Source organism: Clinocottus analis, unplaced genomic scaffold, assembly GCF_023055335.1.
Source record: "Clinocottus analis isolate CAN_PGR_092001 unplaced genomic scaffold, fCliAna1.0.p SCAF_23, whole genome shotgun sequence".
NCBI lineage: Eukaryota > Metazoa > Chordata > Actinopteri > Perciformes > Cottidae > Clinocottus > Clinocottus analis.
The window spans coordinates 866,551-890,408 of record NW_027175965.1 but is presented as its reverse complement, the minus strand read 5'-3'; the positions used below and the strand labels follow the sequence as shown (position 1 = coordinate 890,408).

Here is a 23,858-nt window from a genome sequence, read left to right as displayed (position 1 = left end):
TGATGAACTCTGAGTTGTCTGTTGAACAGCTGATTAGAGTTTGTTCACTTTAAGTTATGAGTGTGTGGTGAATGAAAGTGGGGCTGCAATACCATGATTTAAGATGGCAACAGCTAAATAAAAGACAGAGCCTCTATGTAAACTATGTATGGACTGAGCACATTTATTTAAAAAAAGAAAATACAACAGAGCGGGGAAAAAGTTATCCAGTGTTGTCCATTAATTCATCTTTTATCAGACTCACATTTCCTTATGGATGATTCAGCGGCGCAATTAGGCTCCGTGGCCGACATTACATTTTAAATACTGTTCAGCTTTAATGTGATGGGGACAAAACACAGCCCAGCAACTGAAGATGAAACATAATTGAAGATATCTATATATCTATATAGAGAGAGATATATATAGAGATATATATATTCAAATTCTTGCATCCAAACGTTTTTCACACAACTCATCTGTATCTATCTATCTATCTATCTATCTATCTATCTATCTATCTATCTATCTATCTATCTATCTATCTATATATATAGAGAGAGAGAGAGAGAGAGAGAGAGAGAGAGAGAGAGAGAGAGAGAGAGAGAGAGATAACATTTTTTTTTTACAATCAACACTTGAATATATATATATAGATGTCTATCTATCTATAGATAGATATCTTTTGATAGATAGATATATATGTATATATCTATCTACGCACACACACACACACACACACACACACACACACACACCTTCAACTATAGGTTTTGTCTCTTAATTCACTGACGCTCTGGGAACACTGGAGTCATCACTCCAGTACAAACAAGTCGCCTTGATGACAGTTTCCTCTGGGCCGGGACTTCATATATATATAGCACCGCTTTCATGATCATAAAACCTTTGGTGAACCAATGTAAAGCACCAAAACAGTTCGTCCCCATGAGTTAAAGGTTTGTTTTTACAGGAGATAGGAAGAATTAAAAAAAATAAAGCTTACATGTTTCAACTTTTTTCCCCCCTTAGAACAGTGCTGAGATTGTTTTGCAAATATTGATGCAACTCATGGCTGTGCATCATGCAAGCGCCTTTAAAAAGTTGAAATGAAGAAATTATGTCAAATCGAGAAAAGGCCCTTAGAGAGTTAAGAGCCCAAATTCCCGCAGCCAATCCCCAGCGTACCACAGGAGTAACAGGCTTTTTCTCCAAGATGAGCTTCAATTTCCCCTTTGCATGGAGACAGCAGGGGTCTTTTTGCCTCGCCAGCCCTCTCTCATTCATGCCTCAACGTGTTTGATTTAGACTCCACGCAGAGGAGTGCAGAGTTGTGTCTGCTTGATGTCGTGTGGGTTGTTGCCCCGTGGAAGCGACGCGCGAGTGTGGAGGAATGTATCGCTCCTCTGACTCACTCGCTACCAGTGATGGAGGTGAATCAGACCTCTTTCTACTCCCTATTCCTGTCAGTCACGCCAGATGACTGCCTTTGGAGCATGAAAGCACGCTCTCTCTTCTCCTCTTCCTCTCTGTAGCTACAGAACAAAACAAAAAAAACCACTTAATTCCCAAGAAATGAAACAGACAAAAGTATCCGCCTCTGCACCTCTGATGCGCCCACCTTAGCAGCAAGAGGAACACCTAACCCCCGCTGACACAATGTAGGGAGAGGACGGAGCTTTGATATACGTACAAGTCTGATTCATGCTCTGCTACAGCAGAGAAAGCCACACTTCACAAGCCAACCACCGCTGCGTTTCCAGGAACGGGGGATAAAAAAAAAGGGCAGGAAGCGGGGGTCGTCCTCGGCTCCGTGGCCCGATTAACCCCATGCTGCCTGAAGGTGACAACCGGAGGCAGAAACCTGTCACGAGCCGTTTTCTCACAAGATCCATTTATCTTTCCCGCTCACCATATGCACTCATCACCCAGCTTCTTCCTGCAGACTGTGTGATGTGTCTCACGGTATAGCTGCAGATCGTATCTCATCGCGAGCGAGCTGATAAAAACCATCATCTCTCCGTTTTATTGGCGTTTTCATTGCGTCGAAACGAGGGAATCGTTCACAGATTGCTGTCAGCGATGAAGGTGTCTGCTTTGCGAAAGACACCTGAACGCAACACACACATTTCAGATAGAAATTGAAGCAAAGACTTGTGGCTCTTTTTTTCATGTGCACTATTGTGGAGATTAATCGGTCAGAAGGTCGACATGTTATTATTTATTTTTACATTTTTTATTATTGGTACTACCAGACATTTATAGATGTTTTCCAGCCAATTGACACTTTGCTGATGTTCATATGAGTTAAACACATATTGGATAAGGGTTGTAAAACAGAATAAACAACAAAAGAAACAGACTGAAAACAAAAAGAAAAAACAATGTATAACAAATGAGTGATCTGTTCTCTATCGTACATTTATTGATTTATGAAAATAAAATCAGGTCTATGGTCGACGTCATTTTAAACATAAATTTGTATGATAGATTATGAAAAGTGACGCAGTATCATTTTCAAAATAAACGTCACCACAGAAAACAACTGTTATGTTAAGAAAAATATGTAATTCTTAATTAGTTTCAGGATAAGATCGTAGGCTGGCTTAACGTAATTCATTAAGCAAGTGCCACTATTGGAAGTGTGCAATTATGCGACAAGTAAATCAAGGCTGACTCCTCCTCTCCCACGGGAAACAAATAGCTGTCTACAGGGTGACAAATCGCTTTTTATACAAGTGGGGTTTTTACGACCCGATTGTCGGCCCAGTGTGGGCTTTTGCGGACCGGAAAATAATGCGCTGTAATTTGTAGATATCCCAAAACCTAAAATTGTCTGTTTTCCACGTAATCATTAATCAGTATTGCAACGCACACTGGATGAGCACAGCCGTTCCTATGTATTTCAAGACTTTCTTCATTTGTGAATCTTTGTTTCCTTTTGACTCTTCTTTAATGTATTGCCAATAAGTGCATTCAACCGTTAGTATGAACTCAGAACAACAAGAATCAAGAGAGTACAATTTCTTTAATAAAGTCAAAATACAAAGTGCTATCAGTAAGAGACATCTTGTTATTTGATTAGTATAGGTTGCTCTTATATTTAATATCTGTATTATTACCAACTCGGAATGCAACTTTTATTATCAGTCTAAAACAGAAAGGATAAATCCTTTCTGTTTTGTCATTTAATTCCCACTGGACTGCGGTGAAAATCTGAGCTTTGCTTTCAAAGATGGGTTTCATGTGAAGCGTCTCCGGGCAGATTCCTATGTTAGCAACTCCAGTTAGCAGTGAGAGGTAAATCTAAAATCCTTAAACCCAGAAATCATGTACCGTGATTTTATGCAGGCTCATGTTGACAATCGTAGCCAGTCTGCGGCTTTATAACAAAGGATAAAAGAGATGGGAACACAAGGTCTTGTGTTGTGATGCCTGGCTTCTTAGAACAGAGCGCTTGATCTCTGCTGTTGAAGAACAAAACCTATATCTTCTGGTGGTTAAGTTCATCTCACCAACTCCACGGTTATAAAAAACAATTATGCTTTATTACACCCCATTTTCCGTAATTAGCGACTTTGCTTATTTAAAGTATATTTGAAAGCTTCTTTGAAAGGGTGTTTGCCAGATGTTTTAAATAAAGACAAGGTCAAGTGTTTTACTTTGGCATGATACTACGTAAACACAAGGAAAACATGTTGTTTTGTACAAAAAGTAAGAAGTAAATACTTTTAAGATCAAATAAGATATTTCCTGATTAATCCCGTAGTAGGTACATTTGCAGGATTAAAGCGGCAGACAGGTAAAATGCACAGAAGAGACATAGTACAAAAATAAAGGTAATATAAATAAACAATACAAAAAAATAAGAATCCACAATAACATACGATGTACAGACAGAATAAAATGTATTTATATTGCACCGGCTGAAGTGATTAAAATGAATAAAGTGTGTTTTCTACTGGGAGCTCAGCTGGTTGTGCAGCCTGAGAGCAGCAAGAAGGAAGGACTTGCTTTACCTCTCCTTCCCCGCCTGGAGTGCGAGGTGTTTTTACTCATGGATGAGAGCTTTGCCATCATTCTCCTGTCTCCCACCACCTCCACAGTACCCACTGGACACCCCAGCACACTGCTGGCCTTCCTTACCAGCTTGTTCAGAAGTAGAAGTAGGTGAGACCCAAGTCCCCCAAGACTACCAACCTTCTAGATTTGATATTGACTAAAGCTTGGGCGGAAGATCAACGGCGACTGAATCTTTGATAATCAATGCATTTATGTGTAAGTGTGCTCCAGGAATTAAACAATAGAGACACAAAGGCATTACCTTGATGGCAGTGGAGGCGATCTGGATGTGGTGCAGCTTTCGCAAAGTGCTCTCCCTGTCAATGAAGTAGGAGGCGGCCAGCTGGTGCAGAGCTTCCAGAGTCACGGTGGAGGAGTTACTCGAGTAGTCGCTCACCTCTGCCTTCTTACTCAGTTTCCTCTTGTCCACAAATATCGTTAAGGCCTCTTCTCCTGCAAGGAAACAGAACAATGAAAGAAGGAAATCATTTATTTTTAACTTAAAAAAAAAAAAGGTAGAGGCCGAGGGTCACGTCTCAAGGAGTTGAGTGATTTTTGGTGTTCGTCTTTGGTGCCAAGCGCTCATGGTCGATGTGCTGCATCTGCCGCAAATCACTTGTCAATCAAAACGTGTGTCAACTGTATTGGACTTTTTCACTCTGACTTTCTGTTAATGAAGTTGAAAATCATTTTTTCCATTTTGTACAGCCCAAAATCACTAGTTTGCTACAATTCCCTACAGTCTGCACACATACAACATCCTCTCCCCGGTGTCACGGGAGGCTCGGAGAGAGGACCCAAATGCAGATGTGTGGTGAAAGGAACAAAAGCATCAACAGGGCACGCACGCACGCACGCACGCACGCACGCACGCACGCACGCACGCACGCACGCACGCACGCACGCACGCACGCACGCACGCACGCACGCACGCACGCACGCACGCACGCACGCACGCACGCACGCCTTGACAAGGGGACCGGAGACAAACAGGGTTTAAATACAAAGGGAAGGCAACGAGTTACAGGTGGAAACAAAGAGGCTGCACAGGTGAAGACAATCAGACAATCAGGAGACACACGCGCACAAACAGTAACAAGGCCTACAGGCGCAGGAAGTGCGGAGACACGATTGACAAACTACAAAGCAAAGCAGGAACCCAGAAAAACCCAAACCGTGAGAAGTGGTTGGACAGAAGCAATAGATGTCGTGTGACCAGAATGAACACGTAACAGAGTTACAGCACATTCAACGCATATGACAGAAATTATTAATATATTGAGGAGTAGTAGGCATTACAGCTCATGATGACTTTCTTGTTTGAATTTCATTCCAATTAATCATTTCACACCATTTCTTTAAAAACCTGCCACTTGCTCGGCTCCAGGAGAGACACACACACACACACTTATCTACAATCACTATATCCCAGGTGATTAAGAGAACAGGAGCAACAAGGGCCCTCTGAAGTACAAAGACACTTAACCACAATTAGGACACGCTATGTCACCCTATAGCCACGGATCACAGCCATCAACTCTTCATAAGTCTGTAGGGGCCATGGTGTAGTGCACTCTCTCCTCAAGAGTCCCCAGGACACTTTACATCATATTCCTCATCATAATGCAGTGTTAATGTCTCGGGGCAATTTTTCTGCTCACTGCTTTTCTTGCTCAGCTGCTGAAGGGCACCCCCTTGATATCACAATCTATTTATTAATTTCATTAAGTCCATATGTTGCCGAACACAGAGGCAATCCATTCAGAACCACAGAGGCATATCTCTGGCAACAATCCAAGGCAAACTCCTCATTCTCCTCTCTTCATACCATTAAGTGCTGGCTGGGAGCCAGATTACGGGCTGCATCGGCTCAGGCAGCTGGTTGCGTTGCATTGAATGCAGCCACTCACAACAGGGACCTTTTTCAAAACCAGGAATCAGGTCTAAAATAATTGACAAGTGTTGCTCCGTAAAAGCAAATTGGTTTCGCAATACTTGCTGGGACCACTCTGGCATCTTAAATTATTATTTTTTTCTTCACTCAGAGGACCATTAATGCTTCTCATCACACTGCAGAAAACCCAAAGTGGGGTAACTGTGACTGGCAGTGGTGGGTTTATAGTGTTCAGGCTTTTACATGTTTTCATACAGTACATCTCTGAAGAGCCATTTCTTTGCTGCCACTGGCATACTACTTTGCACTGATGTGTTATTCAGTTGCTTACTGTGACTGAGTTATTGTGCCATGTCCATCTGTTTTCCATATGAAACGCCTGGGGGAGCAAACTCTGAAAGCTTTTATCAACAAAAGTAGTGTACTAAAGCCTACATCATCTGAGAGAAAAATGTTTTTTTTTTCTAAATGAAATGGGGAAAAAGTTATTCCTAAAAACTAATTTCCCCATTCACTGCAATAGTCGGCCGAAATAGTTCACTACTGGACCACAATAACAATACTTCTCCTCAATTTAAACGTCTTCATGAGCCATCAGCTAACTTTACCTAGATCATATAACTTTATATTCAAGTGTATTTGCCAGCAATGGTAAAATGGTCGGTAATCAAGGAACCATTGCTCTTTTGTTATTGGAAATTGCATCCAAGATGAGCTCGAATGCCATGTTTGAAAAAATAAAAAGTTATTTTCTGTTTACCTCCTAGTGTAGCTGACAACAGGAAGTGAGTCCCATACTTCCTGATCAGATTGTCAGTTATCATCTGGGTGGTAGGCCTGCGGCCCAGCATTCGGATGTTTCTGATGAACTCAGGAGTCAGAGGTAACGAAGACTCTAAGAAATCTCTCCTTTCCACGGCCATGTTGTTCACCTTCCATCTCCCAAACTCCCTGGAAAAAAAGGAACAAAACAACAATACAATTAATCACATTAATAGTGGAGTTTGAGTTCAGAGTGAAGGAAGATATGTTGCTTTCACTTACATGAAATTGATATATATGGGTTTAGACTGTTGATTACTATAAAAGTCGGGTTACAAGCCGCTTCTACCTTCTGTGGGTGTCCCCACTGTAGCCAGCTAGCGCTGCTGTTTGCTCCCCGCTGTAGCCAGCTAGCGCTGCTGCTAGCTCCCCACTGTAGCAAGCTAGCGCTGCTGCTAGCTCCTCGCTGCTGCTGCTTGCGTCCCCGCAGCCCGCGTCGGGTGTCAAGCTTGGGCTTGTCCCTTTGATAGTCGTTGGGGAGCTAACAGCAGCGCTAGTTGGCTACAGCAAAGAGCTAGCGGGGACACCCACTGAACGTAGTAGCAGCTTATAACCCGACTTACTTATGGTAAACTAAACATAGTTGTACATTGCATGAACTAAATTAATTGATAATTTGAATAAAAGTTCATAATGAAAATGATTATGATTGCATAAGTAGAGAAGGTGAGGACAAATTCACCTCTGTGGCTTCTCTGCTTCTGATATAGTGACATCATATAGGTGCATAATTTGTCTAAAGCCTATGTAAGCAGAATAAAAGGCTTAAAGAGAGAGACAGAGAAAAAGAGAAAGGGAGAGAAGCACATTTAATTCATTATGCTGCTCTGTGCTTTTGCAATGTAAGGAATCCCGCGACCGTGCCGACACAGCCTAAACTGAAGCGAAAGGGAATTGATGGAGAAAGAAAGAGAAAATGAGAAAAAGAGATAAATCTTGTAAAAAAGAAAAAAAAGGAAATCCAAACTCAAACCTGGTATCTTTTGAAACTATGATTGTCACCTGGGACAGAAAAGTGCTCCTACTACTCAGCTGACAGATGTTTTCCTTAATAGCCCATCATAGCAGAGATACACATCGAAATGAATGAAGCACAAGGTGGTACAAGAGATAGCCCCATTTGCAGAGAGAGAGAGAGAGAGAGAGAGAGAGAGAGAGAGAGAGAGAGAGAGAGAGAGAGAGAGAGAGAGAAACTGTCAAAAAATGGAAGCAGTGTGAACAAAAGACTTGTCAGCCTTTGTTGCCTTTTCAAGTTCTTCTCTTTGCCTCCAACAACCATGTCTGACCTCAACCACACATTTTACTTTTAATATTTATACATCTGGACATGTTCATGTCTCTATGCTTAACAGTATGACTCTCATAGGCACCCCTTCAGTGTCACCTTTTGACATCAACACACTTTCTGGCTCACTTTCTGCTCATTACATGCATACAGTTTCCATTCAAAATAAACTTCAAACACAGATTGACTTAGTCGTGAGGCTTACTTACGCAACAAAAGTACTTGGTCAGGTAAGTGTTTCTCTTGCTGTTCATTATCAACACTTCATATTTCCTACTGTAAGCTTGATTCGATCATATTTTAGTTTTTACTGATTTATAAAATGTACTTCTATATTATACCTTTACTTTCTTGATTACACTATATTTTAGTTGTTTGGTTTTTCTGATGTCTCTTTAGTGCATTTTTTTGTTGCTTTTGTAATCCTGCAAATGTCCTCGCCGTGGGACTAATAAAAGACTGTCTCATCTTATTTTAGAAGTCAAAATTGACAAGGACAGCTGTCCTGAGTGACTCCTACGTTGGTTACCCAAGCAGCCACTCTCACTGTGGCTCAGTGGTAGAGCGGGGTCGTCCTTCAATTAGAGGATCAGAGGTACGATCCCCTATTCCGGTAGTCCATGTTGATGTGGCCCTGCGTTTTGCCCTTAACCCCAAATGTGTCCCCCTGTAGAAATGGGTATGAATGTTTAGATATTCCTGATGGGCCGGTGGCGCCTTGCATGGTAGCCCCTTCCATCAGTCTATGACTGGGTGAATGATGGCATAAAGAGCTTTGAGTGGTTGGAAGCGTCAGTCCCAACGTGGACTGTCTCGCTCTGTATACTATGGAAGTTGCTGCAACGGTTTATAATTGGAGTTAGTTGAAAGCCTGGTGCATCTCACACAGACTCTAAAGGGTTCCTCTGTGCCTCAGAAGCAGAGGGCTACTGACCAATCGTCAGCATTTGACGAGTTGTGTGAAAAACGTTTGGATACAACGATGCAAGAATTCAAGAATTTGAATAAAGCTTTGTAAGGCAGGACTTTCTTTCTGAGTATCTTCCTCTTACAGCTTTGAAGATACTGTGACTTCCCACTTCCACCATGTACAAACCTACCATGCATCCATTAAAAGAAGGATAATATATATATATATTCATCCAAGGCAGCATAGTATAAGCTGAATTGGAGCAAAACTCAAAGAATCAAAGGATACGGATGTCCACTCAAAAAAGACTAACCTGGCCCACTCTACGCATTCTCTGTATTTTTTTTTTTTTTTTTTGGAGAACATCTGCCCTGGGGTAACCTCTTTGAAGGGATGCCTTGACTCATATTCAAAGTTAGTGTCCTTCCAAAAATCCCATGCAAAGTGTCCTTCTGGGTACTGCTTGACTTGCACTTCCACACTCAGCTTAACAGAGAGAGCATTCTATGAATTGGAAATTAGACTTACATGTGTTTTGTCTGTCTAACATTTGACAAAAAAAGTACAAATTCAAATCTTAGAATATTGTGTTTTGAGAACAGAGGCGTGCATAGTATCCTATATAATAACTCAAAGTCAAACCGCAAAGTCAAATACATCATCTAATAAAAAGTAAGCTGAATCACTGTTGTAAAATCTCCATATAATGCAGTTTAGTGTGCGGAAATAGCAAATAGTTTTATTGCTTTAGTTTTGATCCGAGAAACTAATGACAGTATGCTTTAAAGAAACCTTGTGAGTGAGAAGTGAATCACCAAAGGAGAAAAAGGAAAGATAAAACTAAGTCAGCAACTTCTTATTGGAAGCTGAGCTGTGAGCTCTGGAAATGAAAGTGTTAAGAGTTGAGATACCCCAAAAAAAACAAAACATGGTAGAACAGGACAAGATCGGAGGAGAAAAGGATGTTATGAATAGAACAGGACCAGATATTTAAATAACTTTTGAATAAGGCAGACACTGTCCCTTTCCGGAGGAGGACACATTTTCACTAATTCAGTTTCGGAGGATCCAACCGTCAACCAAAAAATATATAATATAAAACTAGAGATATTACATAGCACATGGTTTTACTGACGAACACAGAAACAATTTACTCTTCTATGTCTGGAAAGTAATATATACTTTATAAAATCCTCTGTGAGCAAAGGAAGTGAGTGCGTATGAACTTAATTTATGTGTGGGTTGGTATTAATTTATGAAGCAGTGGGAACATTAGCAAACATATAAGAAAACCACACAGAGAGAAATAACCCGTTTCAGCTTCTGTACCAAGAACTAATTAAAGATGTACTTTCAAAAACAAAAGAGCCTGTTTGAAGACCATAATCATCTTTGATGTTTAAAATGAGTACAACTTTGATATTCGGCCACAAACTGGATGGATGCAACATTGTATTTGTTTTTGGGTGCACTTTTCCTCCATCACAAATCTGCGTAGCGATGAATATATCAACCGTCATGAAGCCGCAAACAGACATCACAGCTGTAATTATAACAGCGGAGGGAGACAATTTTTAATATCCGACTGGCACTGCCCCAAAATAACTCGCATAACCACACTGATATGAGAAGGAAACCAAAACGTCCCCAAAAAGCTGCCTGACTTTTTTTTTTTTAGAGAGGAGTTTGTTTCGTTTCGAGGTGCTACATCCTGATGCTTAAAAAAAAAAAAAAAGATGACACGAACATGATTAACTGTCTTGACCGAGGGGATTATTTTTGCCGGATTACATTGTGAGAGAAGAAAATAAACAGTCCGTGAATGAACGCAGCGGCATTATCAGTCAAATGTTGCACTTCTCTCTCTCTTCAAAATAAAAGCGTGACTGCTGTAATCAGACTGGGTTGAACAACCTTGGCTGCTGCTGATGGATGGAGGGAGTGTGGCCTTTTGAAAGGGTATACATCACATTAAACCAGGAGTAATGAGGAAAGCTCAAACACCCAGATGTTTGAATGATACACCGTTTAAAATCCCGGAGAATTCAAACTGCTGCCCGTGGAAGTTTTTCTTTGCGACAAAACATCAATTTCAATGTCTGTTATATAATCACGAAACAAGACACTGATTCACATAATATTAAGCAGAAAGTGCAGGCGGAGAGTGGGAAGAAAGCATAATGATGGTAAATGGATACGTGGTACGCGGTGACCTTTTTGCTGACACTGTAGTATTCAGACAAAGCTTTTGACGAATCTCTTGCTCAGATACATCTAGTGCAGCTATTAATCTTCACCTTATTTCACGCCATACAAATAGATGACCTCTTCAAATGGGACACGGTGTCTCTTGAGTTCTGCTTTTGCAGCTTGGAAGCATTAGTTCAAAACCACAGCGCTTTCTCTGGAAGAAGTGGACTACACAATTCAGCGCAGGAGAGAGGTGGAGGAAGGGGGTTAGGTATAGAAAGAGAATTCGCAAATCCCCCGCTGTCGTTAGTTTCCTCAGTTATCGTGGGCCGTGATAAGCTAGCAAGCTCGTCTTATCTTAAATCCCTCGATGGGCCAAATAGTTCGTCCTGCAGGGAGAAGAGGAAATTAAATGGGTTCCACACAGAGTCAACTTTAGGGGCCGCAATCCCCCTTACAAGCAGCTAAGTCATTACTATTATCAATTCTGTTGCTCCTTTCCGCAGAGGTACATCACTTTTATCAGTTTAACGCTTTGGACGCCATCAAAGAGAAGCTGCTGGAGTTGTTAAACTTTCTCTACTCCTTTTTTTTGCATGGCAGGGTCATCATGTCTGCATCGACGCTGGTGGACAGTAACTACGTAGATTGACTTGAGTACAGTACTGCAAGGAAATAAAATACAAGTACACAATTTAACTTGAGGTATGTGTGTATTTTCTGTTCCTTTCCAGTCCACTTTTTCAGAAGGAAATATTGTACTTTTTGACTCACTTTATACATTTCACAGCAAGTTAATACAATAGTATAAGCGGATAAAAGTACACATGCCTCTGGCGTATTTTGAATTAAAGCAGCTTTTCCATCATTTACACTAATATTAATTATATTTTAGTTTAGTTTGCCTACCCATTTGTAAACTTGTAAATAATAATTGAAAAGAAGAATTAAGCTTCTTGTGTATTTTAGCACAAACAGTCTGTAATATAATGATAATATAATATAATGAATTAAAACCACACTTTTTATTAAGTCACCTTCACCGTGAGGTTGACATTGCCAATAATGCATTTCAATGCTTACTGCACGATCCTCAACTTGTTGTCACCAGCTCCGGTGGTTTGCAAAGAAGCCAAAGAGTTCAATGATGAGAGATGTCTCCTCTCTGTTTCATGCAATGCTTAAAATGTAAAACACTGAAAACAACTCTGCGCTTTCCATCTCGGCAGAACACAACCTCTCAGCTGAGCGCTAAGAGGTTGGAAGCACTTTTTCTTCATCAAAAATCTGCGTAGCGATAAATATATCACACACACACACACACACACACACACACACACACACACACAGAGCAGGCGGCGATTAGAACGATAGAGACAGATAGGCATGTTTCTCGAACATCACTGGCCGACTGTAAAAAAAAAAAAAGTGCCAATTTAGGGTGTTCATGGACCGGTCAGTCTAAATAAATATATTTAAAAATAAAAAGAGTTGCGCTTGTCGGCCCGCTTTGAAAGTGCTCGGTCTGCCAGATGGCCAGTGCACCCCTGGGTGCCAACCTACAGTATTTGGCTTATGACCCTTTTAAAAAAAAAAAAAAAGAAGAAGCAGTGGGATAATTTTTCCCGTGTCACATGTCATGGAGTTCTCAGCACACAGAATAATTTTCCCTTCTCAGACAGTTTGATGTAAAGGACTTAAAAGGCTCCACACACAGGATTCAGAGCATTAATAAAGCCGTAAATACGCTTCCTCTGAGTGTATTGTAAGTCTGAGCTTCTCTGAACACTGGTTTTGTAGCTGGGTACGAGTATATTTGTGTGCATGCAAGTCTTTCAGTAGTAAACCTCTGGTTAGCAAACGGCCGGCGTTCTGACTACTGCCCGCCGTCTGGTTCCCCCTCTGGTTAACAGCGCTGTTGTTTGCACTGTTCGTGCTGAGAGCAGCGTTAGCTTTTAGCCGCTGGCGCAGCCGTCACCATGTTGAGAACCATGTGGAGGCAATTTCCCATGGAGTAGTTAACTTGAGCTAATCCTGAAACGTCGACAACGGGAAGCTTACGGTTTTGATGGATTAGTAACCATCTAGTAATGTTAAATGTTACAGGGGGCATTATTCTGCAGAAAAAAAAAGCACTTTGACACTAAAGCCGATAATAATTATGTACATTCTTCAATACAGAACCTGTGCTTGTTTTTTGGATTATTTTTAGATCAATGTACTGGTACTTTTACTCGAGGAAAATATTTCTTTCATGCTTACATGCTTCTGTTATTTGTTTTATCCACATTCATCCGCTGGCATGCAGCCTAATCTTTAAGCAGTTTAATAATATTTAATGATCACAGTGAATTTTCTCCAGTGTAACGATGTTTATAATTAAATGTTATGCCATAAAAACAAAATCAAACGCAATAACCAATGCAATATGTTCAAAACGGAGCCAAAAACACCTCGACACACTGCCTTCACCCTGGTGAATATGGCTGCTCTCCCTTGGCAATGTTTCCTGTGGACAGGTGGCGAAGTCTGAAAGCCCACATTGTGTTTGCACTGGAAGCATACCCGCTCCACTGTGAATCGCCAAAACACACACACACACACACACACACACACACACACACCCAACCCCTCTTCCATTACAGACAACTTGTTATATATTTTTTTATTTTTTCAAATTCAATCTGTAAGAGAGCCGGGGAATTAAGTAGGGGGGCTAACATGGTGTTTCATTATTCCATCAATCCCGTGGTAGCTCAAACACTGTAACTGGAAGCATCAATTCTGGTGATCCATCTTCTCCTGTCATTGAGCATTTATTAGGATTTAGCAGAGCTATGGACGATGCACACGAGGAAGGCCAGTCCAGAAAATGACATTGTCACTTTATATCACCTCTGCTCTCTTTTTTTTTTTTTTTTTGCACAAAGTGCCTCTCAACCAAAAAACGGAGAGTCAAAAATAATCATAAGAAAAACAAGATTAAGATGAATCTGTCCACCTTACTTTGGTTGGTTCTGAGCAATGGCCACTGACACCTGTTGTAATCTGAAGAATTTAAATCAAAATGTAGTACTTGCATAAATCAGTTGTCGTAAAAGGTGCTCTATTTTTGGCTTCATACCTTTTGTTCGCTCCATTACTGTCGTATATAACATAATGTGGGGCAGAAAGGCTTTGTATTTGAATGAATGTGTTAACTTTTTTCATCTAAATTTGCAGTCACATGACCATTCATACCAGTTGTGTACTAATCTAAACCTCATCAACGATGTGATACAGTCTTTGTGAATATTGTTGGCTGTCAGCGTAAGCAGAAATCAGCTAGTTCAAAAGGGTTGTTTTTTTTCTTTTTGGCATTAAGTCAACAATATTAATTGCCATGCTAGCAGCCCTGTAAGGCTGTATTTGGGCACAGATGTGTACTTAGGCACAGATGTGCTTTGAGCTAAATTAAAAAATTGGCAAGCTGTGATCACAATGCTATGCTAACCTGCTGATGTTTAGCAGGTATGATGTTAACCATATTCACCATCTTAGTTTAGTGTGTTAGCATGCCGACAAGTACATCAGGCTGATGGGAAGGCCATTAGTTTGGCATGTTTTGGTCATAAACCAACATATTTGAAAAGTTATTATAAAGGTTGAGGGTAGTAAGATAAAGATTTATCAAAGTGATATCAATATTTTCATGACATTTCTTGGCAATCCATTTAATATGCTTTAAGCGTTTCACTCAAAACCACAAATCACAACCTCGTGGTGCTGCTCGCAGAAAAGTCAACTGGTCACGAAAGTCAGTAGGATTAAACCTTCGGATACAATGAACGTCTGAGCAAAACGTAACGGCTATCTATGCTATATTTGTTGAAATATTTCACCAAAGTGATAGGCCGACCCACAGGCTGGAACTGCCCTCAGTCCATACCGCGAGTGTGTCTAAAAACCTGAAGCGAGGATAAAAAGGGGGACCGTAATGAGGCTTCCCTCTGCCTCGTTTTACACTTTTACTCTCTTTAGTGAATGCAACTTTCGAAAGATAGCTTAACGAGAGAGAAATTGCCTTCAGCTGCTGTATTAACACATTAAGTAAAAGTAAAAGTTGAGAAATTAATGGGGCTGATTCAAGGGAACGTGTCTGATGTTGTGTCTTATGAATCGTGAAAAGCGCAATAGTTTTTTTTTCTTCTTCTGATGTATTAAAAAGCAGATGAGGAAAAGTGTTTGAAGGATGAAAAACGTAGCATATTTACTACAAGGAAATACTTGCCAAGGCCTCTGAGGGAGGCGAGGAGACAAGACAAAGAACATCAGTAAGAGAGTAGCGGTGGGATGCTGAGAAGCGGCGCTGAGGGAGTCTGCTCTAAAACACTCACCTCAACCCCCTTCAGAGCACCTGCAGACTCCCCCGTGGTTTCGGAAATCCGCTGTTGTTCATTGTGCTTGAAGTGACTCTTACATCCAACAGGAAGCCGCTTTCTTTTGATCAAGTTAATCTCAACGGGTGGGCGTGTCCTACATGCTCTGGTTTGTGGAATAAACTAATTGCAGATACTTATTAGAGTCTCCTTGTTTGAAATAATTACGTGTTCATGCGCGGTAATGCCTATTGACACAGAGACACTATCTGTACTGTAATTTACTCATTTACTTCTAACACCCCCCCACAGAGTTATTATCTGCATTAGTTTTAAGTGAGTGTCCTTCATTTAAAGTATAAAGCAACTACTTGACAGTAGCTTTAGGAACTTTTTGCCTCTTTTCTCCTCGTCTCAAAAGGACCTATTGGGATTGCAATATGATACCGCAATAAGTAAAATGCACCCAACACATTGCCCTGTGGTCGGATAGATCTACAATCAACCAAAACACCTTTGGAGGAGTTCAGGGAGAACACAAGTGTAAAGGTAGTTGCATGTATACAACTACCTTTACACAACATACAACAGCTATGTGCGTGGTAATATGCAATCACATTAAACCTTTTTAAACCAGCAAGGAACGAGAGGATGTGACAAACAAGTTGGACGGAGCAGTCAGATCTTAATCAGGTTTTAATGGGGACACAGGAGACTCATATTAATACCAGTTGTTAAATGTTATCAGGTTCAATTTTCAGTCGATACAATCTGAGACAGAATTAAATGCAACCGGAATTAATTTGAAGTTTTCATCCAGAATAAAAGGTCCATAAAATCGGAAAATTGCAGTGATGAATCTATTTTTATAGTGGAGCTAGTTTAAGTGTATTACTTTGCTTATTTTATCCCATCGATGTGTCCACTTTATGTATAGTCAATTTAAATGTCTTGAAAAAAAGGAATAACACGTGATTCTGTTGAATTCTTAACCAATTTAACATGTAACTTCTCGTCAATATTTGTATCAACATAATTCTTGAGTACATATTGATGTTTTATGTGTCTACAATATTAAGTTTGTCAAGCATTAAAAGGTTGGCATCGCTCGTTTGGTCATTTTTTGTCATGTTTTTATGTATTCTTTAATCAGACATCTCATCTTAATTAGTAAAAAGTACAAACGTATTTTTCTTTGAAGACTTCGGTTCAACAGCAGCAGCATAGCTATGAAGTGTGGGCCCCTTGGGAGAAAATTGCAGTGGGCCCACTCTCTTTAATAAAACAACTCTACTACATTTTATATGAGCCAGCTCCAGGTGTGATCCCCCAAAACCATCACCATATTTCACCCCACCATGGCGGGCACCGAAAGAGAGCTGTAATTTGTCGAAAACCGAAAGAAACGTAGGCTTTTACCCACAGCTGTCTCCCTACTGTTTTCTTTAGATTTCCTTTTGAAATCGAATGGGACTAAATCCAAGTGTATTCACTTTAGAAAGATTTACAAGCTATTTACTTTTTAGGTTAGTTTTTCCTTTTATTATCACCACTATTAATCAATGCCATATTGTGGTAATCTAGAGAGCCTCAAACACAACCTTGCAGCTGACAGAAGCCTCTCAGGGGATTCTGTGATAATGCAGAGTAATAAGTACTAAGAGCTCACTAATCACTTGGCCACATGATAAGACTATTAATCTTGCCGCCCATGCAGCTCAGCTCCAACGAAAGGCTGCCTTTTGCCAGAGGAGGAAATATTAAAAAGCTCCAAAGCTGCAAACGATCACCGGTGCTATAAAGCATCCTCGCACCGATCCATAGATGTCAGGAACCTTGTTCGTCTATTTCCAGAAGCCTGGACAACAGCCTCCTAAATGACGACGGATATGATTCATGACACAATCTCCGCTAATTTGGTCCGCGCGCCGATACCTCAGACCGTGTTGCTGTCATGACAAATCATCATTTTTTTGCCGGTGCTAATCAACATATTTCAGTTGACCACCTGATCGGGTGACCCCCTGAGGGTTTGGAAGACAGCGAATGTGATGCACAGCCAGCAGATAGCAACGTGCCCACATTAAATACATCATGGTGATTCTGTCTTGGCCTGTGACGGATATCTTGTGAACAACGGATGTGAGGAACCTTTTCTGCATGACAAGCAGGCCAAGTAATGTCTGCCTGGGTAACCATGAATTGGGTTTTCATAAAGCATACTGTCAATTGTGTGAACTCATATTCCAAAATGTAGTTATATTCTATTCTTCCTTATATTTTTTAGATTTTACAATGAATGATTTAGGAGGGAAAAGCAAAAAGTACTCCTAATAAAGACCCTCCGCCGCTGCTGCTGTGAGCACTACTGTCACACCACAATAGGGTTGAGATAACCTCATTAGATTTGGATAAAACACCCTTGGAATGACCTTGTCCTCAACTTTAATCTGTCCTTCACCAACATATTCCAATCAGATTTACATTTGCAAGTGAAGTCAACCAAGACAGATGGAGGTTCACTCCCTTCCTTGTCTCTATCGTTTAACTCAACTTCAACTGATTTAATTGCAGTGCATTTCATTGCAAGCACTATCATTTCTAGTAGAGTGCTTTAATAAAGCTGGGTCAGGTAAGGACATGTGAGCTTGAGTTTGTTGAAGTTCATGGTTCACGTTATTTATGAAAGACACCGCTGTCAATTCATACGCTGCTCTTACTTCACATCTCAACATATGCAATATCTGACTAAAAATATGTTTTTGCTACTTACATGAAATATTCAGCATTAATGAAAACATACAGTTCACTCTTCCAACAGCCAAGAATGACTGTTGGGTTAATTCTATAAAAAACGCCTAAACAGAAAAACAACATATGGGCATACAATGATAACTAGACTGGAGGTCCTCAGTATTTGAAAGTAGTCGACTGACCTTTTGTGAAATATGCCACTCTCATGTCTGCATGCTACATATAAAGTCGAGTAATTCATACAAAAAAAAATGTGTAAATGATAAGTTGCTGTTATACTGTGGGTTGTACGTCTGAATATGCATATTAGATATTAAACAAACAAGAAAGCACATCATTATTAGAGAGCTTTAGAGGCAGATAGCATAGGCATTAGCTTTGCACTAAGCTAGCTTTTTCTAAGCTAAATGGCTAGAAGCTGGAGCTTCCTATTTACCGTACAGACACAACAGTGGTATCAACCTTTTTATTTCTCTCTTGACAGGCAAGCTAATTAGCCTAGCATGTTCTAAAATGTCCATGTCCTTTAACGGACATGGCTCATTTGTTTGATCATGTGATCAGTTTACGACGTCAGCGTGCTCGCATTAAGTAGGATCTGGTCAGCAAGCATTAGCTACTGTCTGATGTTGGAGTAGCACGCTAACTCACAAAACTAGAGGGACTAATCCAATTTTAGCGGTGACTGCTGGCCTCTTCACATGACCACTGACGTTTTTGCTAATGCTTTAAATCAACAGTGATCTGTTTGTTCGTCGTAAATGAGCCAAATCACAGCTCTAAGTGCTTTTAAGTACAGGCTGCGGCTTGTGACTTTGTGAGTTGTACTAATCTTAATATGTAAACACATCATTTAATCACATTATGTTTGTGGCCTTTATTTACACAGACCTGATTTTTCAAAGGACAAACATGGGGGCCATTTGATTTGACTGCTGGGAGATTTTCCATGCGTGTTATAGGAGTAGGCATAGCAGGAGTAAACAGTGTATAGAGCTTCTTCCTCCTGCTGCCCTGACTCACCTGTATATCTTGTATCTGGTGGAGAAGCCTTGCCGGTTCTTCTCCAGAAAGTCAATGTACTCTGGGGAATGGTGGAAAGGCCCTTTGTCAGACAGGAGCCAGTCCAGGGGCCCCCCAGGCTTGTCATTGGGAAGGCTGGCAGTTGCTACCGCTGCTGCTGTTACCGCAGAATGTAAACACACCCAGCAGTGAAGGCTGAGGCTGACGACGCCCCATAGAGCCATCAGAGATGGAGGGAGCGAGGAAGGGATGAGGGTGGTGACGGCGGGAGGCGGTGCGTTCAGCAGCCAAAGCCACTCGTCGTTAGCTGGCTCCTCCACTGGGATGACCGGGGGACATGCATCACCTCAACGCCCCCCGAACACCTACAGAAACACACAGAGAAGGATAAAAATAAACTGCTCTGTCCAACATAAAAGACATAGAGAAAGAAAAGGCTGACAATATTTTAAACCTCAACAGCCCCTGGTGGCAGCCAAAGGCTTGAATTGAAAATTGTGTCATTACACATGTGACCGAGAACAGATAATTGTCAACAATTATAATTATTTGAGTAATTTATTGAGAAAAATTGACAAGCATTTATGAGGAGAAGCTTCTTAAATGTTAGGCTTTTTTGCTTTTCACCATTTTATTTGAAAACTGTACTTGTTTTAGACTCCCAACCTTGACTCCTCTTTTAAACACAACACCCACTTTCTGAAATATGTAGTCTTCTCTTTTGGTTGCGACTGTATTTTCATGTTACCATGCCACGAAAGCTCTGGTCTACTAATTAAGAGCAAATTGGGGTTTAGTGTGATCAAAGACACTTCCTCCAGTGAATAGGAAGAGTCAAGACTCAAGCCACAGACTCATGGACAGCCTCACACTGGTTTTGACCCACACCTCTCACAGTCACACATGCAGCAAATTATGCAATAAGTGCTGTCAATCAAGCAGATTTCTTTGCTATTGGTTGACGCCGCGACTTTGCAGGTCGTTGTTCGACGATTTGAAGATGAAGATTTTGCGCAAGTGTGGCCGCGACCTGACAAAATTGGAAAGAACACAACCGTCACTTCCCATGTGACCACATAAACTGGGAAAAAAAACAACTAATTATGGAAATAGTGGATGTGTGAAAAGAACAGAAAAAAACAACAAATCATTTAGACTCATTACTGTTTACCATCAGAAATACAAGTATTGCATTTTGCCTTTACGTCATGTTTATGTTACAATAACAAAAAGGTTGGGACGACAATAGTGCTCAGATAACCTCGTCACATGTGTGTCCTTGGAATGCCCTTGTCAACATTTTATGACAGATAAACATATGCAACTTAATTCAACCAAGACTGATAGAGACAAAGAAGGAAAGAAGCGAGAGAACTTGCATATTTTAATTAAACTTCACCTAGGAGATGTGTACATATGTTGGGTGGTCTAGAGGTTGCTGAAATAAAGGCCACCTCTCTAACTCTGTACAGGAGAAATATTGTATGTAAAAACATGATACGGAACACAGCAACAATGCAGGAAATCAATGAGTTGGATGCCTCGGTGCATTCTGGGGTTTTTCATGCCTTTGGATGCTGAAATGACAATCGATATCAACAAGAAATAGTTGGTTGACACTAACAAGTTTTAATATTACAAAGTGAGATGTATTTTGATGTGCGATGAATCAACTTTCCTTTGGGGAGAGAACAATTTAGCTCCTTTTAGAACAAAGTATTTCACTTTTGTAATGAGTCATAGCTCTCTGTGTGTTGGCATTTACCTTTTTGATACAAGAACTTTACTCAGGTAAAAAAAAAAGGGACAAATTGTACTTGATTCGTAATGCAACATATTTCAGTTGCAGCCTCCCTATGCGGTATTCTGATATCAAAGTATTGCCTGGTACAACTGCCTCTAAACTGGCATTTGTGATTCTAATTGTGAATAGAGCGTATAATTGCTGTGCTGCTGTTTTCAAAATTGCCTCATCATACTTCAACAGTCACTTTACCGTAGCACGACAACTATTAAGAGTTGTGCTCACATGCAAATAAAGAAAGAGGTGCACCCGTACTTATGTGTGTGTCGCTAAACACGACTTGCTTGTTGTGTTTAAAAACACCTGCAGCTCAGACCGTTGTCCAGGCTCACACTACCTCCATCACCATCTCGAGACCCGTCAATCATCTCCCTCACAGTGACACGCTCCTTTGCTGTGTGTGTGTGTGTGTGTGTGTGTGTGTGTGTCTCAGGTGTAGAGGAGGGGTTTGAGTCCCATTACAGTATTCTGATGACAATCTGTCAAGCTAACTCAGCCATATGACCGTGTGTGTGGGTGTGTGCACACATGCGTGGGTTTCAAAAATCATCACTCTCAGACAACACATCAGGCAGCATGGGAAGAGTGCACAACAGCTGGAGGTGGATATGAAGAGCAGAAACTGATTGGAAATGTAATATTGAATAGTATCATTCCTGCATGCTTACTCGCTCAATAATCAACCCTTATCTCTTCCTGCGGATGATTTTAATGGAGCGGTTTTAATAAGAGAAGATGAGTGTGTGTGTTGGAAATAGATTTTGGTGCTGGCATTATGCACCAGACTTAGCATGCATGTCTGTGTGTGTGTGTGTGTGTGTGCGTGTGTGTGTGTGTGTGTGTGTGTGTGTGTGTGTGTGTGTGTGTGTGTGCATACACAATCCATGTTTCTTACTTAGTGTGCTATCATAAAAATGGAATGCAAATGCGTGCGCGTTTTTCTTACTGGTCTAGTTTTGTTATTTAACAGCCAAAAAATATTTAAAAGATAGAAATCAATGCAGAGGAATTTAACATTACCCACTGAGCAACTTTGCTACGACAAAGCTTGTAAGACTTATAAAAGACTTTAATAAAATGTGTTGAGTGATTTATAAAAATGTCTTGAAATGCTCCTTTTAAGTTACGATACTGACTACGTCATAACCTATTTCGCTCAGTTGAGGTTAATCAGTCTGTGGAGTGAGACAGTTTTTCGACCGTTATGCCAAGTTGAGCACTGAATGATTCTTGTAACTTTGTTTTTGTTAAGTAAACCTTTGGAAATAGAGTTACTGCTTCTGAAGACTCATTACGCATCAAGCTCATTGCCCATACACAGACTGTAACAGTAGTGGTAATAAAGATTAGTGGACGGAGACAAGATTGCCGCTACAATGCTAGTGGCAGCTAATGTAGCCACGTAACCTCTAGCTTCAAGCAGATATACGGAGTCGGCCACACACTAAAAACTATAAATTGCCTCAAGTGATTTTACTTGCAGGCAGTTTAGCAGATCGCAGCTCCCACCGGAGCCACAAAAGGCTTCAAACAACCTTTTCACCATGCAGTTGTTTTACCCAAGACCTGGAAACAGACCGGTGGGGCAAATTATAAGTCACAATGCAAGGTTTTCAGGTCTGTAGAAGCATTTGGACAAATCCCTTTTACAGGAAAAAAAAGAGTTTTGCATTGATAAAAGTTCTGGCCCCTCATGGCATCACTCTTTTAAAATATGTCTTCAAACCAATCACAATTGTTTTGCGTGGTAGTGCTAAGCACAGGATGCAGTGACGGGGCCTTGTAGAATAGATATCGCAGAAGGCATACACAGAGAGGCAGCTGAACTGTGACTCACCGGACAAGGACTGTAAGGCTGCCATTGGCCTCAGAGTATCGGTAATGTGTGTCCCTGTATTAAGTCTGATTCAGGTCAAAGTTTCCCGTTTCAAGTCTTTCTTACACTCTGTATTATGTATAGCTCAGAGTGCAGCTATCGACCTGCACGGCACTGCTACCAACACTACGTAGAGGCAGCAATTTAGTAACCCAACACTGAAACTGAGAAAATTCTCCACTGCAGTTAAATTACAAACAAATCTTTTAGCAAACTCTGCCTTCCAGCAGTGTTGGATAGTTCATTTCTGCAGACACACACACGTTTTCTGTTATCTTCTGTATGTTCAAACTTAAGCGCCGCAGTATTCTCTCTATTCCTACAGGGCCACACTGTGAGCCGAGGTGCGCTTTGTGGTGGTTACAAAATCTTCCACTAAAGTTGTGTCTTGTTATCGTCAACCATCAGGGTTTGGGAATACCTCGCAGTATGGTAATGCATGACGACGCGGCTGCGCTGCAGAGGAATTCAGCTACAAGTGCATCTTTTGTGAGCCGGGTCCAAAAGGACCCTTTGCATCCAATTTGACTGGACGATATAGGTGAAGCTCGGCCTTTGCTTTACATGGTGCATGTTGTGTATCGAGTGACCTATCGCAGAGGGGAGTGTACGGTGTGTTAATAGCAAAATAGAGCTCAGAGGTCATATTAAACGACTCTTTAATCCTATCATCCTACAGGCAGCTGTCCAAAAAGCTGATGCGGGAGAACGCGCTCTGTTCCCTGTAGCTCTCTCTCTCTCTCTTCTCCTTCCTCGCACACTCCTTTGTCTTTTGCCGCCGTCTCTCCTTCCTCAGACAACCCACTCTCGTCCTCCTCTGCATGCTCAAATAGCTCTAAAATCTACTTTTGACTCACATTCACCATGTTTTTTTTTTTTCACACACTTGCTATGACAAGTCCTG

General features: G+C 40.9%; 1 protein-coding gene across 2 annotated transcripts in view; it reads right to left on the bottom strand.

Annotated features, from left to right (window-relative positions):
* brinp3a.2 (bone morphogenetic protein/retinoic acid inducible neural-specific 3a, tandem duplicate 2) overlaps positions 1–23,858 on the bottom strand; it is a 46,324-nt gene that overhangs the window by 11,789 nt on the left and 10,677 nt on the right. Inside the window, exons 2-4 of one of the 2 annotated variants that reach the window (XM_068589843.1) lie at positions 19,275–19,639; positions 6,693–6,883; positions 4,436–4,491 (exon numbers count right to left, since the gene is read on the bottom strand). In XM_068589843.1, coding sequence (XP_068445944.1) covers positions 4,436–4,491; positions 6,693–6,883; positions 19,275–19,498 — 471 coding nt within the window. In that variant the 5' untranslated portion in view covers positions 19,499–19,639. Of the gene's footprint in view, positions 1–4,300; positions 4,492–6,692; positions 6,884–19,274; positions 19,640–23,858 lie in introns of both variants that reach the window. The other variant, XM_068589842.1, reaches the window with a different exon arrangement.